The 16,712-nt window shown below is 46.4% G+C and overlaps 1 protein-coding gene across 19 annotated transcripts in view; it reads left to right on the top strand.

Moving 5' to 3' along the window:
- The window catches only part of Tbc1d22a (TBC1 domain family member 22A), a 448,179-nt gene that overhangs the window by 100,983 nt on the left and 330,484 nt on the right, over positions 1–16,712 (top strand). For all 19 annotated transcript variants that reach the window (XR_015452208.1, XR_015452207.1, XR_015452209.1 and 16 more), the window contains 3 exons: positions 1,128–1,198; positions 13,054–13,182; positions 16,324–16,386. Coding sequence is in view for 16 of the 19 variants with exons in the window: in XM_087213680.1 (XP_087069806.1) it covers positions 1,128–1,198; positions 13,054–13,182; positions 16,324–16,386 (263 nt within the window). In the remaining 3 variants the exon portion in view is untranslated. The remainder of the gene's footprint in view (positions 1–1,127; positions 1,199–13,053; positions 13,183–16,323; positions 16,387–16,712) is intronic.

Below are 16,712 nucleotides of genomic sequence, written 5' to 3'. Positions count from 1 at the left end.
GTTATTGCTGATACCATTGCCCAATTATTCTGTACTTACTTTACTTAGACTTCAGTAATTGGAAAAAGATTAGATGTCAGGACTTTGTATTTTGTTGATTATATTACCAAAGTCTTCTCTTTAATCATTTCTTTTATTCTTAGTATTAATCATTTGCTCAGAGCTGTTAGGAGAAGAACCTAATGGTGGATTCTCACTTAGTGAAGGAAATCATTTGGTTCAGGGGTGCTGGGCGAGTGTAGATGCACCTGCGTGGGGCCCAGGTTCTGCAGCTGCCCACAGCGTGTGGACGGGTCTTAGCGGGCACAGAGGCCAGGTAGAATGGGGAGCCCCTTACCCTTGCCCCACACCCCCTGTTGTGCCCTGACCTGCCTCCATCTCTGGCCAGCCCCTCTGCTCCTACCTCTTCCCGCCTGTTGGCTTTGGGAAAGCACTTCTCATGCGCTGTTCTGCCCCGAAGCCATGTTGTCGTGGCTGCACCCAACATGACTACATCCTTAGTTAATGGTGTGTAGAGCCCAGCTTATCTCAGAAAGCAACTGCTTCTCAAGCTTCCAGAGAAAACCACGGCCTATAGGTGTTGAACAGTAAATGGGCGAGTGAGACGGGGTGAAGGTGAGAAGCGGAAGCCAGTTTAGGTGGCTGGGCTGGGGACACACAGAGAAAAGTCCTTTGGGGGGAAGGAGGCTGTGCCCTGGGCTTCACCGTTGAAGGGAAGGTGGGGCCTCACTGTCCCTGGCTCCAGGACACCCGGGCATTTTGCAAATCTCTGAGATTTCCATGCGAGCAGATAACATTTAGCTTTGTTTGAACAGAGTGGTGACGTACCTTCTCTCATATATTGAGAGTGGTCAGCTGGTTTTAGTAGTGCATACCTGTCATCCCAGCGCTTGGGTGGCTGAGGCAGGAGGATCCTTGTGAGTTCCAGGCCAGCCCGAACTAGATAGTGAGACTTTGCCTCAAAAGATCCCCCTCCTCCCAAAAAATCAGTCTTTGAAATATTTATCCTTCAGGGTTATTCTGGATCCTCCCACTCCCCATGACATTGGTGGAGTATGTTGGGGTGCTGGGGAAGATGCTAACCTTTTGTAAACTCTGTTTTCATTGTTCCTTTTTCTTGTTCACAGAGGAGTTGCGGAAGCTGAGCTGGTCTGGAATCCCTAAGCCAGTTCGTCCGATGACCTGGAAACTTCTCTCAGTAAGTCTCTTGCTCAGTGTGCTGCCTTCCTTCCATGAGGACAGCTGCCCAGCTGCTGAAGGTGGCCGCCAGCTGTGCCTCATGCTGCTTGTCATGGTCACATGTGGCCAAGATGTCGTCGTCCACTCTTTGCTTAATTTTATGATTGATTTGACGAGGCTGACAGAAAGTGAGGATCAGCAATACTTTTTTTTGGTACTGGGGATTGAACTCGGGTCCTTGCGTTTGCGCAGCAGGCGGCAAGACCACTGAGCTAAATCCCCGGCCCAGCAATACTTTTTGATAGCTGTATTCTTATCTGGTTTTTAGTATTTAAAAAATCATTATAGGATGGCAAACCTATGATGTAGGAAGTGTAGCACAGAAGATTGTTCTGCTCTGAGAAGTTGGAAATGTGTGATTCCTCAAGGGGTATGTATGTATGTGTGTATGTTATTAGTAAAACTGCCAGCTGAGAGAGAGAGAGAGAGAGAGAGAGAGAGAGAGAGAGAGAGAGAGAATATCTGAGAATATCTAGCAGTGAGAAGTAGTTTATCTCTGTGATGGAGCATGGAGCCCGCCCCTCAGGCCTTGCAAGGGGCTGCCTCCCTGGATGCCCTTCTGGAAGAGTTGAGTGGGTGTGCTGGTCACCCGCATGACCTCCTGTACTTAATTAACCCCAGCCTAATATTGAAAAGGAGTTCAGCACTCAGAAAATTTCAGAATAGTTTACAGACAGCTTTCTTCTCTTTTCCTTTTTTATTGTTTTTGGAGTTAAGTCAACAGAGAACTCTGAATTGTCTACTCTAAATTGGGTCTGACTGCAGTGTTTAAGAGACTCTTTCCTGCTAATGAGTCTTAATAAATCTGCAGCTTAGTACCTCGTAATCCTAAATGCAGATGCAGCTCTGAACAGTGAATATTTATTGATTAAATATTCTCTTGCAATTAAAATTATACCTGCTGTGATTGCTTGTATTTTTGTTTTGTGTTTTTTATTTTAAACATTTATATCCAGTTATCCTAATGTCCTCTGAGAGAGGGAACAAGCTCTTCAGATTGGTTTGTAGAAAGTTTTGATGAAAATACCTTAAAGATCCTTTTTTGTATCTTTATGTTTATTGGGGATGTGCTGCATCTGGGTGGAAAGTCTTATGTGAGAGGTTTTGTGCTGTTCTTTTCTTTTACTTGCCAATCTGTGTAGGTAATAGTTGTGATGCCAGGAAGTGCCTGTAAAGGGGCACTGAGGAGCAGAGGGAGACAGTGACAGCCATGCCCTGTTCATCAGTGGGGATGGGAGAGTGGGAGATGTGGGAGTCTGTGCACAGGAGCCCTGGCAGTGCCAGCTAGAGAAACCCAGGCTGCTCAGGTGCGTCTGTTTAGCTGTCACTGATCACAGGGGGACTTTGCTCAGGAGACTGAAGAATAGACCCTCGGCTGCCCCTCCATAGGAGGGTACCATTCTTTCCCAGCATCTCTGAGGGACTGTGGTGTTCCCTGGGGGAGGGCTGGGAGGTCACAAGACCAGAGACAAGCTGTCACATTCAGATCCCAGCAGGAGGGGCGGGCATGGGGAACCAAGGGAGTAGGAGGACCAGGAGGAGGCCAGGCCACAGTCACTCCCCAGACTTGGAGATCGCCTGGCTGGGCTTGGTTCTGAAGACTGGCACTGGGAGTGGTAAAGCTGTTCCTCGAAGGCAGAGCCGTGGGGGCCCCTGGTGGTTCACACAGTCATCCTGTGGAGAGTCCTGGGCCCCTGGTTTTGGTGCTGCAAAATGGGTGGGGGTAAGAAGACCGAGTCCAGCCCCTGCCTCCCTGCCTGCAGAGCAGAGAGGAGAGCGCCTGCCATTCCCTCATACCCCTCACTGCATAGAAGGGGGCCTTTTGCTCAGGCTGTTCCTGTACCCCTTGGCTCTGCTCGCCCTGTGCCCGCCCCTTTACCTGGTGCGAATACTCTCTGGGAGCCAGACCAGGCGCACGTGTGGATTTCTGCAGAAGCAGAGCACTTTCTGCTGGGTGTCAATTGGTGGCTCTTACCCAGTGGTTCTGGCCCCATGGCTGCTCCCAGGCACAGTCCCCTACATGTGCTTTCTGTCGTCAAGGGTGCAGGGAGCATGCAAGTGGTGTCAGTCATTAGCCTCTGATTCAGCAAGGGTTTCTCCCGATGCCTTGGCCAGGGTCTTTGCAAGTCTGAGGGTCCCCAGGACCTGTTGAAGAATGGTGGGGAGAGTCCAGCAGTTGTCCCTGCCTCTGGGCTGGCAGCCTGCTCAACTGCCCTGGGAGCAGTCACAGGTCTGGTCCTGGCAGGTTAGAATCTGAGTTGGATGTGGGTGTCAGGTGGGTGCTAGTTCTGGGGTGCTATGAGCAGGGGCTGGATGGGGTGCCTGCCCTGTGGAGGGAGGGGCAGGGTGGGAGCCGCAAGGATGTGAGAGTTCTTGACTGGGGCTTTTCCAGCTTGAGCGGGAAGTGCTCAGCTGTAGGCTTCTGGAAGGTCTGGTCCAGGGCTGGAGGCTGTTGTTCTAAGACCCTTGAGCCCCACACAAGACAGGACCAGGGCATGCACAAGCTGGCTGGGAAGCTGGTCACTGGCAGTCATGTACCCCATGATGGCAGAGCACCAGGGGGCTGAGGTACCTGGTGGGGGCTGGGCTGGGGAGTGGAGGGGTGCAGGATAGGCTGGAAGCCTGGTTAGGTTGTCTGGGTGACTCAATGAATAGGAAGTCAGCTCTGCCCATCCCAGGACTGAGAGGTGGAGAGGCACACAGGGCTGAGTGGAGCTCATCATGGTGACAGGTAACCAAAGCTGCCTCAGTTCAAGTCCTGGCGCACAAGAACTTTTCCCATCACATTGGGATTCATCAAAGCTTCATTGGGGTTCAGGGAGGCACCTTACTTTCCTACATGGGCCTGCCATTTCTGAAGAAACACCAGACGTCCTCTATCCTGAACATGCCATTAAGCCACCAGTAATGCTACTTAACATTTAAATTCCACACAACCAGTTTAATACCTTTTAAAAAAAATTAGTGCTGTAGAAAACCATATTTTTGGCTCTCTTTTTAGTAACTATTTCGGCAACAACAAAAACTAATTAAACAGGCCTCGGATGTAGCTTAGCGGCACTGTGGCTGCCTGGCAAGTGCAAGGTCCTGAGTTTGATTCCCCAGTAGCGGGGAAAAAAATTCTAATGAAACATTTCACATTTAGGCTAGTTAGTATCATGATGAGGAGTGATAAACGCAACTCCAGGTTCACCTCCCCCTCTTCCAGTACTTTGAGGTGGGTTTGCACACGAGCACAGTGGGAGGGAACAGTCAGGTTTTGTGTCACTGGGACAATTTAGATATAAGTATATGCATGCATTGTTTTACATTTATGATTAGTGTTTTTATAGCATGCTAATACAGCAATTAAGCTTTCTGTAGTTCTGTCATTTAAAATTCATCGCATACTTGAATATATTTCATTTGCATAATTTCTAGTCTTGCTTAATTATCGAAAGGCCTCAACTTGTATATGTGTGTTTTCCTTTAGGAACGGGAATGTCAGGAATGTATGTGGGGCTTTTTATTGATTATGTTTCCATGATGACGTACTTGCCTTTTAGGATTTGGGCTGCAGTGAGCTAAGTTAAAATTTGGGGAACAGGAAACATTTCTAAGAGTGCTTACTCTGTTGTCCCATTTGCGCACCAGGGTCTGCACACTCCCTCTGACACCCGGAGGCCTCACTGTCCTGCATGGCAATTGGGCCCTGACCTGGCACACTAGCACTGCTCTCTGGCTGCTGCACATGGCACATGCCTGCTATCTGCCAGGCTGCTTTGGGCTGGCCCGGCCTGGACATGCTTACTGCCCACTCCACACTGTCTCTCCTTTCTTCCTCTATCTTCCTCAACATCAAAACCAAACTAAACCAGGAAAGCGTGATAGTAACCAGGCTTGCTGGTCAGAGTTAGCTTGGGGATGTTCTAAGGCCTCAGGAGAGAGCTGTAGGCCAACGGGAGAAGCTTCCACTGTGGTGGGAGGAGACAAAGAGAAAGTCAGTGAAGCTGATGGAAGGTGATAGGCTCTGTAGGAGGCACCTGGGGCAGGGTGCTGCTCAGTGGACGGTCTGAAGGGCCTCAGGGTCAGGCAGCCTTTGAGGTGGGACTTGCAGGAGAAGGGGGCCTCGAGAGTTCCTGGGGGCACAGTCCAGTTTCTGTCTGTGAAGAGATCTTGTCTGTTCCAGGCCAGTGTGTGTTGTCAGTGTGTCTCGGACCAGATAGAGTCCCTGCCCTGATGAGGTGGCACAGATGATGGAGGGGGATGGCACAAAAGCAGTGACAGCGTGGGAGGGTGGGTGCTAAAGAGCGAAGCGTGATGGTGGGGGCGGAGAGTGGCCTGTAGCCTGGTCCTCGTGCAGCCCAGGGGTCTGTACTGTGGTCTTTGTGAGGTACCCTCCGTGCCCCGATTCCTGGTGCCAAGTGGAGAGCTGGGAATGAGCTCTGTTGTCTGTGGGTGTCCCACGCCGTGCCCAGGTGGCTGTGGTCACTGGGGACTGTGGATGCCCTGGTGGGCCCTGCTCGGCGGCAGCACCACAGATTGGCTGTTGCTGTTGCGGTTGCTCAGCACCGGTAGGGTAGCCTCTCCCTTATCCAGTGGAGTAGCCCCGCTCTGGCCCGCCTCAGCAGTGTTTGGCCGCCTGCCTCATTTTGTCAGCTGGGCCGCTCTGTGGTGGGTGCAGCTTTCCAGCGTAGTGTAATTAACAAGTGCTCCTTGGTGACATCGCAGTGGGTGAGGGTAGAGGGCACTGGCGTGTGATGTGGCTGCTGGGTGTCAGCTGCTACCCCTCTCTCAGGGCCCCTTGGGAGAAGGCGTCAGGAGCCTTGGAGGCCCTATGCAGTGTGATCGCAATATAAGATTAGGGTTTAGTTTTTAAAACTTATTACAACAAAGAATACTTTGCTAGAATCCCCCTCAAAATACTGCCCTCCCCTCTTTGAGCACACTCGTCTCCTCGTTCTTCCACTCTGAAGCAGTTTGGAAGTCTCTCATGAGTGTCTTTAGGAGGTCTGATCACGAATATGGCCAGCTCTGCTGCGGAGTGCCATCCAGCAGAAAGGCAGGCTCATAAGAGTGTTACATTCACTGGCTCTGGTAATATACGACTTCGGGCTCTTCCTCAGAGTCAAAAGACCACAAAAAGAAAACATTTTGAACTGATTTAGGACATCAGGACAGCCATGACAACACAACTACAGACACCCATGGAAGAGGACTCTAGAACTGCTGCAGAAAGTGGCAAGAATGATGGATAAGTGTGTTTGAAGCGAGAGGGAGGATTTTGAGAGGGATTGATAGCAGTGTATCTTTTACCGTCATAATTTCAAATAAATATTCACCGTGTTTTTCAATCACACCTGCTAGGTATACCTTTGAGCTAACAGTTCACTTGTAGGAATCTGATGTCAGGAAATAACACACACTGCTAGCTGACAATTTTAAAGAGTCAGAATATTTTGAAGTAGGAGACAAGCTGCATATCCTTATACATAAGCCCCCATGATGGGAGGCCATGCAGCCTTCAGGATTCATGTGTTAGAGCAGGGCTTGGCTCACTATTTCTGTGAGGGTCTAGGTAGTAAATACTCCAGCCGCTGGGTCCTGTGGTCTCATCTGTAACTGTGCAGGCTGTTGCTGTGGTAGAAAAGTAAACACTGATGGTATGAAAACACATGGGCTTGGTGTGTTCCAACAAAATTTTATCTGCACAAATAGTGGGCCGTAGTTTGCTGATCCCTGCTGTGGAACTGTAGTTAGTGACACTGGTGACTTGCTCATGATTTTAAATGAAATAAGTCAGAATGGAATGTGGGATGAAGGAAACTTTCCTGAAAAGTACATGGGAAGGGCTAATTGTAAAAATTAACAAAATCAGGCTCTGTCAGCAGGAACTTCTCTTCATCAGAAGACGTCATTGACACCATGGGGAGGTGGAGGGGACGCTTCCCACAGGGCTTGCTGGCAGGCTGTGGGACCTGGGCCTAGGGGTGCGGAAGGAGCCAGGCAGCTTCATAGAAAGGGGCAGCACCTGAATGCACTGCACAGATCCAGTCATGCTATGGCACTCATTGCTCCCCTGGGAAATGCCAGTTCACACTGCAAGCTGCCAGAGACGGCTGCAAACTCGTTGAATAGCCAATGTGGGAAAGTGTGATCGTCCCCTGTGTTGGCAAGAATGGAGAGAAGTGGAAATTCTTGCACACTTCTGATGGGAGTATAATCATCTGGACAGTTGTTTAGCAACCTCTTTTAAAGGCCTGTGTGCCTAGCTGTTCCACTCCTACATGTGTAATTGACAAAGATGCATGTCTTGTGTCATAAAATGTAGGTACAAAGATGTTTAAAGCAAAAGCTGGAAACTAGAGTGGATTCTGTACATGAAGGTGTTAGGGGACAGTGAAAATATATTACTGATTCCGGTTATCGCCTGAATCATTTTTCCACGGGTCACGTGTGTTAAGGGAAACAATTCCACTTCTGTGAGGTGGAGGTCAGGGAGGGCATGGGGAGCCTCCTGAGAGTCTGTCTTTTCCTCAGGTGGTATTTGTACAGGTATGTTCAGTTGCCGAGCTCACTCATTTTGGGGGTCTGCCTTTCTATATGCATGTTATATGGTTAGGTGCCACATAGTGATGTTTTGAGTGCATGTAGGACAGTGGCCACATAGGGGTGTATTGCCTTGTGACATTGTGGCCATCTTAGTTTGTGCAAGCATAAGCTATGAAGTTCACGTGACAGCAGACTCACCTAAGGGTACATTTCTCAGAGCATGATACACGACTGCACTTCGGTTCTTGTGTTTGTCATATACAGTGGCTGCTGATGGGAATGCCCTAGGGAAACTAAGAGGCATATCATTGTATAACTGAAGACCTAGCTGGATTCTAGCTGTGTCTTTATTGTCAAGGCCTGGCAACACTGAGCTCTGCTTTTCTTAATTTTTTTTGTATCAGGAATCAAACTCAGGGCATTGTGCTTGCCAGGCAGGGGCAGCACCGCTGAGCTACATCCCCAGCCCAGCTCTGTTTTTCTTGGTGGACTTGCAGCTCATGGTTCTGCCTCGTGGTTACATCATGCCTGCCTCAGCTCCAGACTGTCCACATTTATTTCAGTTCATAAAAGCAGAGAAAAGTTCCAGGCTGGGTTGTTATGCCTGCATTGGGTCCCTCTCTACCCCCAAGCCTCTCTGACACTGTGCTCAGTGGGATGGTGGTATTGTGTAGTTCTTCCCAGTCTAGACCTGTCCTGAAGAAAGGAAGAGTTTGAAAACCTGTGGGACGAAATAGGGAGAAAATCTTTCTTATGCAGGACACAGGAAACACTGGACTTCAGGAAAATTTAAAACTTGAGTGTTTAAAGTATGAAAAGGAAGTTACGGACTGGGAGGATATCATCATAAAATATGTATATTTTAAAGAGAGCCTTGTATTTAGAATGTATGCTGAGCCCAACAACCCAGTGAGAAGACAGACACTGTGTCTAAAGGTGGGCTGAAGGCTGGGATAGATACTTCACCCAAGAAGAGATGCATTGGCCATGTGAAGACATTCCTGTCATTAATCATTAGTGGAATGGATCAAAACCACACCCAGCAGAATGACTAGCATTTAAAAGAGTCTCATTGCTAAGTGTTGGAGGAGAATTAGGACTTCTCATAGTGTTGCTCTTTGAAATGGAATCTGGCAGTTTCTTAGAAAATGAAACATCACCCTGCATTTTGATCCATTAACTGCACTCCTAGGTACAGTGATACCTTGGTTCACGAACTTAATTTGTTCTACAATTCTGGAACTGTTGGCCACATTCATTTTCCTGCAGGAAAGATGGCTGCAGTCAGTGTTGGTGAACCTTTTAGAGCTTTCAGTGATAACAAACAGCCTGCTGCGGCATGTGTGCTATAGGTTCGCTACCACTGGCTGCGACTGTGTTTGCCACCTGATGCAGAGTTCACAAACAGAAACAAAATTTTGCCAAACACTTCAGTTTGTGAACCAAAGTGTTTGCAAACAAAAGTGTTTGGAAACTGAGGTATGGTTGTAATTGACCATGAGAAATCAAAATGCATGTTTCCAAAAATCTTACACAAGACATCAATAATAACCTTTATTCATAATAGCCCCCAGCTGGAAGCAGCCTGTATGCTTACCAGCAGGTGAGTGGCTTAACTGGTACATCCTTGCAGCCCAATGCTGCTTGGAAGGCAGAAGGAAATAGGGGCCTGGTTCATGCAGCAGCTTGGCTGAATCTCGGAAGATGGTGTGCACAAAATCCTGAGCGAGTCTCAGACAGACCTGCCATCCATGGGGAGGAGGTGGCACCACACCATGCCAGGGTGAGTGGGCACTGGCAAGCACGCAGGGCCTGGGGGTGCCCCATACCTTCCTGGAGCAGCGGTCACACAGCTGATACCCTCATCAGTAGTCATGGAAATGTAACTAAAATGGGCTCATTTTGTTTTATAAATTACACATCAATAGTGTTAATTTAAAAAGTAGAAACAGAAAAAACCTCATAAAACACCAGGCATTCTGAGCTCCTCGTGGCCTTCAGGACTGCCATCCCTTTTTGGATCCATGTCCACCCTCGTATAAATTGGATCTGCAGCTTCCAGAAGCCTAGGAGGTTTTGCAAAGTAGGTGTGGATTTGCCTAAGTGGCAGCTTTGTGCACATGGATATATGTGTGAGCACACCCTTGTGTGTGGTGCAAGTGTGAGGCCATACATACTCCTGTTCTTTTATGGTCTATAAGGTGTTGGGAGAAGGGGTTGCTGCATTTTCCAGCCACACCGTAGGAGATCTCAAGTCCCAGCTGACCCTCACCAGCTGTAATGTGGACCCTGCTAGACAGGGGCTGCGGATGCCCTGGACCTGGACCCACCTGATATTTATGCTCTTCTGTGTATGGGATTTCAGTGCACCAAGCTCATTTCAGATGTGAGCCCCTCCCCTTATTTTCTGTTTTGCATTTCTTTAGTGCATATTTGCCATGCATAGTGATTACATTCCTTTTTTTTTTTTTAATTCTTTTTAAAAAATTTTTATTTTTCGTTAAATTCTTTTATTGGTACATTGTAGGTATACAACATAGTTACATTTCTCATTGGGAATTGTACCTTTACATGATGCATCTTGGCTCTTATTTTTTCCCCATTCCTAGCCCTCCCTTCACCCCCTCCACCCTTCCCTATTTACAAAGACTTTATTTCCATTTTTTCCATTTCTCATCATTTTTCCTTTCCCTTCTTTCCTTTCCCCTGCATAGTGATTACATTCCTCGTGGGGAGTTGGTGCCCAGATGGAACCCAGCTTAATTCTTTCTTCCTCCCCTCCCTCCCTGTCCCCCTCCCTCCATCTCTTCCTCCCCTTTCTTTTCTTTTTGTCTGTGTGTAAAAAATTAACCTCAACCCTCTATTTCCATACATGAAAATAACTTGAAGGGATCTGTGAACCTAAATTTGAAAGACTAAAACTATAAAACCTTAAGAAGAAATTATAAGGAAAAATGTTCATGAATTTAGGGTAGGCAAGAACTTTCTAGGATATAGAAAACATGATGTATAAAAGAAAAAAATTGATGAAGGAGATTCCATCAAAATTTAGAACTTTAGATGACATTGTTAAGAAAATGAAAAGTAGTCCTTAAACAGACTATATTTATAATACATATAACCTATGACCAGAATATATAAAGAACTCTTACAGCTCATTCATTAATAGACAACCCAATTAAAAAGTAGACACAAGAAGATGATAAATAGCCAGGACAGCACAGGGAAAGGTGTGCAACACTAGAATCAGAAAAATACTAATCAGTACAATAACAAGATTGAATTATACACTCATTAGAGAGATGAAGTTAAAAGTTTTAAAAGAACAAATGTCAGCTTAGGTGTGAACCAGTTAGAATTTTCTAATACTGCTAATGTAAATGTAAAATGATAAAACCATTTTGGAAAACAATATAGAAATTTCTTGTATTCCTGTGAAGAACCAACAGTTCTGCTCTTAAGTTTTTACTTAAGAGGAATGAAAAGACATATTCACAATAATTTGTACATACAAGTTGAGTATCCCTTATCTGAAATTCTTGGGACCAGAAGTGTTTCAGATTTTAGTTTGAAATCTGCTTGATCTGCAAAGAGGATAGCTACTCCTGCTTTTTTTGGGGGAGGTTCCTGTCGCATGGAATATTATTTTCCACTCTTTAACTTTCAGTCTATGAGTTTCTTTTTGAATTTAAGTATGTTTCTTGTATGCAGCATATTGTTGTATCTTGCTTTTTGACCCATTGTGGCAGTCTTTGATTGGTGAATTGAGACCATTAACATTGATGGTTATAATTGATATGTATTGACTTATCATTGTCATGACTTTTTCTTTTTTTTGGATTCTCCCCCTTTGCATTTAATTTCTTGTGGGACCTGACGGATTCATTCTGCTGGGGTTCCTGGGGTTGTGATCCAAGTTGTCTTTTCCTAGGATATTGTCTAAAATTTTTTGGAGTGCTGGTTTGGTATTCATGAAGTTCCTGAGGTGCTCTTTATCATGAAAGTATCTTATTTCTCCATCAATTTTGAAAGATAGTTTTGCAGGGTACATCAGTCTGTGTTGGAGGCTGCTTTCCTTTAGGGCTTGAAATCCATCACTCCAAGCTCTTCTTGCCTTGAGGGTTTGCATTGAGAAGTCTGCTGTGATTCTGATGGGCTTTCCTTTGTATGTGATTTGTTTCTTTTCTCTCACTGCTTGTAGAATTTTGTTCTTCTGTTGGGTTTCTGGAATCTTAACAATTATATGCCTATGTGTAGATTATTTTTGATCCAGGCTAGTTGGAGTCCTATATGCCTCACTTATCTGTCTGTGAAGTTCTTTTCCCCTGCTTGGGAAGTTTTCTGCCATCACTTCTGTGAACAGTTTTTTTATGTCGTCTGCACTCTCTCCTGTTTCTTCATTGACTCCGATGAGTCTTATGTTATTTTTTTGTATTGTCTAGCAGCTGCTAGATTGATATCTCATGGTCCCTTACAATTTTAAAGAAATTTTTCTTTTCCTGATCGCTAATTGCAATCTTATCTTTTATGTCTGAAATTTTGTCCTCACATTGGCTCATTGTGCTGTGTAAAGCTTTCAGTGAAATTTTTCATCTCCTGGTAATCTGTTTGCATCTGTTTTATGGATTCCATTAGTTTCCTATGTTGGGATTCCATCATGTTCCTCAGCTCCTCTATTTTTTTTTTTATCTTTGTCCTCTCTAGATTTATTAATCATGTCTTGTACTATGGACACAATCTCAGCTGTTATCTGAGAAATTATTTCTGATTTCATTTTTTCCAGATACTCTTTTGTTGCCAGTTCAGGGAGTCCAGGTGGTTGAATATCAGAGTATTCCATCTCGTTTCCCTTTGGGGCTGCTTTAGGTGATCTGGAAGTCTGGTTTTGAGACTTTTTTATGAGTGTTCTCATTTTGATGTGGGTGGTGGTGGTGCTGCTGCTGCCCGTGTGACTCACCCCCTCTGTGCTGGGGAGTGGTGGTACGGAGGCCTGGAAGCCTCCTCCTGGCTGCTGGGAGCGGCTCACCTCCTCTGTGCTGGGAGTGGTGGTCCTCTTTTCTTTAGACAAGATCTGTCTCATATTTCCTATTATTTGTCATTCATTTTCCTTTGTTTATATTTTAGGTTTCTCATGTAAGAGAAACCATGTGATATTTAAGTGTCTGTGTCCAATTTATTTCATTTAACATAGATGTGAGCCTTTTTATTTCCCACTTCTAATCATGGCCCTGTGAGTGAGCAGTAACCATATATGCATATTTATTTGCTTTCCTTTTCTCCTAGGGTTACCTTCCTGCTAATGTTGAACGAAGACCAGCCACCCTCCAGAGAAAACAGAAAGAATATTTTGCTTTTATTGAGCACTATTATGATTCTAGGAATGACGAAGTTCACCAAGACACATACAGACAGGTGGGAGTCCTTTTTCTTTTCCGTATATCTCTTGAAGTACTTTGATTTGGTGATGGTGTAGAAGGAAGTATTTCATCTAGCATGTCTGTGATTGCTTCACAGATTTTTATTTTCTAATGAGTAAATATATCTGAAAATCAATAATGATAAATTTCCTCTAATGATAATACCTGGCATTCCTTGTACAAAAGTGAAAAGGGTATTTGAAATTGGAAGTATAAAATAGATGCCTGAGATCTGATTAGCAGGATAACCACCTCAGGGTGCTTGCTGTTGGGCTGCCTGAGGATTAAGGATTGTTCGTGCAGGGCAGGAGCCAGCTGGCGCCTGACAGGGAGGTCCCATGGGGCTGGAAGGCATTGTGCTCCCTGGTATGGTGAGGGGGCTTAGAGATGAGTGCTAATAGGTAAAAGGTGTTTTATTCACCTTAGTTTGGCGTGACACAACTCAGTCCATAGCTAAAGGTGTTGCCAGTTTGTCATTTTGCTAGTTAGTTTGATAAAAAATGGGTATAATTACATTTTCTTGAGCACTCAGTCGACAGATGATGTTCATAATGGGAAAAGCACTTAAAATTGATTTACCATTCACAGCACATCCAGAATTTGCTGTTAGAATAGCTCTTTGAGGACTTTATAATTCTTATTCTCTGTATAGTATGTGAAAGTTCAGAGTGGTAGTTCTTAACTGGTTTCATTGTCTTGTGTCTGCAATCAGTTCCTGGTTTTCCTGAGGCATGTCAGTGGTGAATGTTTCTCTTTGCAAGCTCTGCTTCTACATGGAGGAGCTTTGCCAAGTTTCTCTATCCTAGATGTGGGATATCCCCTTGTATCTGTCACTTAGGTATAGATCTGTTGGGAAGGTCCAAAGACAGGCCTTAACTTCTGATTCATAGTCAAAGGTTCTTTAGGGTAAGTGGATTCTTTGGAAAGTGTCTTTCTATTAGTAGGATGCCATTGGGGCCGGAAGCCTAGTGACTTGCGGAGGAGAGCAGCTGCAGGAAGCCAGGCCAGAGCCACTCCAGCCCCTCCAGGTGGCCCTGCCTCTGCTGCTGCCCACTTTCCAGCTGGTCCTTCTGCCTCACACTGGGGGCTCTTTGGCCACATTGGGCCACCACCTGGGAACCCCAGGGAACTGATTGGGTGCAGATTGTGTTTGGATTTGGGTAAGGAAATATTAGCTCACTGTTTTATTTTTCCACTTCACTGGTTTTTTGAAATGGATAAATTTGGTATTGTTTTGAACATGTTTTTGATGTATTTTTATTCAAGGAAAAGACAAAGGATGGCACCAGTGTTTACCAGCAGGATTTGCCAGGCTGTGTCTGTTATGAGCTGCTGAAAGGAAAGTTAATTACAGACAGGTTGCACCCATCTTTACTTAGTTACTGCGATAGGTAATAAAAAGATCCCATATTATTTTGAATTCCCAATATATTTTTAAATTAACATAAATGAAAAAAATGTGATATCAGGAGTGGTAGGTTTTCCTGTCTGCCTGATTCTTCTGCACTGGGCAAACGTTCCTTTTGGAGTGGCTCCCGGGCTTTTTCTCTGTGGCCGTTTCGGCCGGAGCCATGGTGTCCTGCTCCAGTGGGGCAGCAGAGGGGTGGTGGCCTTACTGTGTCCCCCAGGTGCCTTGTCCTTTATCCATCAGAAGACGTCCTGTCAAGGCCACATGGAGTTGTGCAGAGTTAAAGATTCCTCTGGTGTGTCTTTCCCTCTGGGTCATTCCGCAGACCACTGTGGCCTTTGTCCCACTCACCCAGGCCTGTGTCCAGTGGGGGTGGGCCAGGGGAGGGAGAGGTCACAGTTCTGTTCATCCAGCTCTGTACAGTTTCTCTTCTCTTGTGATGGCAGGGAGTGGAGTGTGATGGCTGCTCTGTGCTGGCCATGTAGTGAGCTTGTTGCCCTTGGTCTTGAGTAGGATGGGCCTTGCTGGGCCTGCTGGCCCTGGCATACAGAGGCAGGTGAGACCCAGTTCCTGGCCTGCAGGAGTTCGTGGTGCTTGTCTGGGGACAGTGTGCACCCACAGGATGTCACTGCAGGGAGCCATGTGGTGCTGCTAGCCCTCCAGAAGGCCCCGCTAGACCCCTTGTCCCCTGCCTGTGGCTGAGCTCCTGCTTGTGGCCACCTGGTGTCTTCTGACCTTACCAGGCTGGATGGTGCTGCTGCCCGCACAGTCCTGTGCACACCGTCGATGCACGTGTGTCTGGTTCCTTAGGCTGCAGGTCCACAGCCATCCTCGATCTGCACCAGTCGTATATCGTTAAGGAGACTGAGCCTGAGCCTGAGTGGTTAACCTATGGCCACAGGCCAGCATATGCAGAGTGAGGCCGTCACCCCAGTCTCCGGGATGTTAGGCTCCTCTGTGAGCTGGTCAAGGGAGACCTGAAGTGAAACGCAACTGCAGAGTCCCTCTTGGTTTTAGGTGTGTCTTTCCTCAGTCTGGTGTGCTGCTGTCATCCTGGAGAATGGGAGCGATGGCAGTTGCTGGTGTAGGATGTTCTCATGGATGGGATGTGCGCGCTAGCCTGTGAGGCCAGCTGTGCTCTCTCTGTCCCTTCTTGGTTTCTTCATGAACCCGAGAGTGCCCTCCTCTGCAGTGTTGGGAGTGTTGTTACAACTCATGTCACATGGTGGCCAGGCAGAAACCGGCTGACACCAGCAGAGACTTTCAAATGCTTCCTTTGAAAAGTGTCGTAGACTCCCCAAGGACCTTGTGAAGTAGAAGAAAATGTGGCCTGTGTTCCAAGAAGGCGCTGTCACAGCTGAAACTCTGCGCACTATTGATGTACTTGAATTGCTCTCTGTGTCAGAGGCTGAAAATCAATGTTTACTAATTGCTATGGATTATGTTACTAAATAGCTGAGGGCTTGCTCTGCTCCTAATCATACAGCAACCCATGCTTGTTTGGGAAAGTGTCAGGCAAATCTGTCACCCTCAGACTGGAAAGCCCTGGTCTGATGGTATGTGCTTCTGGACACCTCCTCTCGAGCAGGACTTGGTAACGGGTCCTTGGAGAGAGCATAGGAAGGAGTAGAGTAGGCTCAGCACTAAGTGCTGCTCTTTGAATCGTGGCGCTTGTAGTGATATTTGTTCATCCTTTTCATTAAATGTTTCCTTCTTCTGCATTTCCAGATCCACATAGACATCCCTCGGATGAGCCCCGAAGCATTAATACTCCAGCCCAAGGTGACGGAGGTAAGAGGAGGAGCCATGACCGGAAGTTCAAGCTGTGTCTCTCTCTGTTGTGAGGGACCATGCTCACAGTACCAGCAAGACAGTGGGTACCCTGGAGGGGCTGGACCCAGAAACTAGTGCAGGGTGGCCAGTATCTGGACAGTTTCCCTTAGTGGACATAATTGCTCATAGGATTTGCTAATGGTTCTTAAAATATTTTTATGTAATATTGTTAGATACAAAAGAATATATATAATGTATATGTGTGTCTAAACTCATGATCACCCCAGCTTTAGGAACTGGAACCCCGCCAGTGTGGGCCAACATGCTCGCACAAACTTGAACCT

This window comes from Heterocephalus glaber, unplaced genomic scaffold, assembly GCF_053883595.1.
Source record: "Heterocephalus glaber isolate CG9 unplaced genomic scaffold, H.glaber_assembly_v1.0 deba00001444, whole genome shotgun sequence".
In the NCBI taxonomy this organism is placed as follows: domain Eukaryota; kingdom Metazoa; phylum Chordata; class Mammalia; order Rodentia; family Bathyergidae; genus Heterocephalus; species Heterocephalus glaber.
Note: the sequence above shows the minus strand (reverse complement) of the source record. Positions and strands in the feature narration are given on the sequence as shown.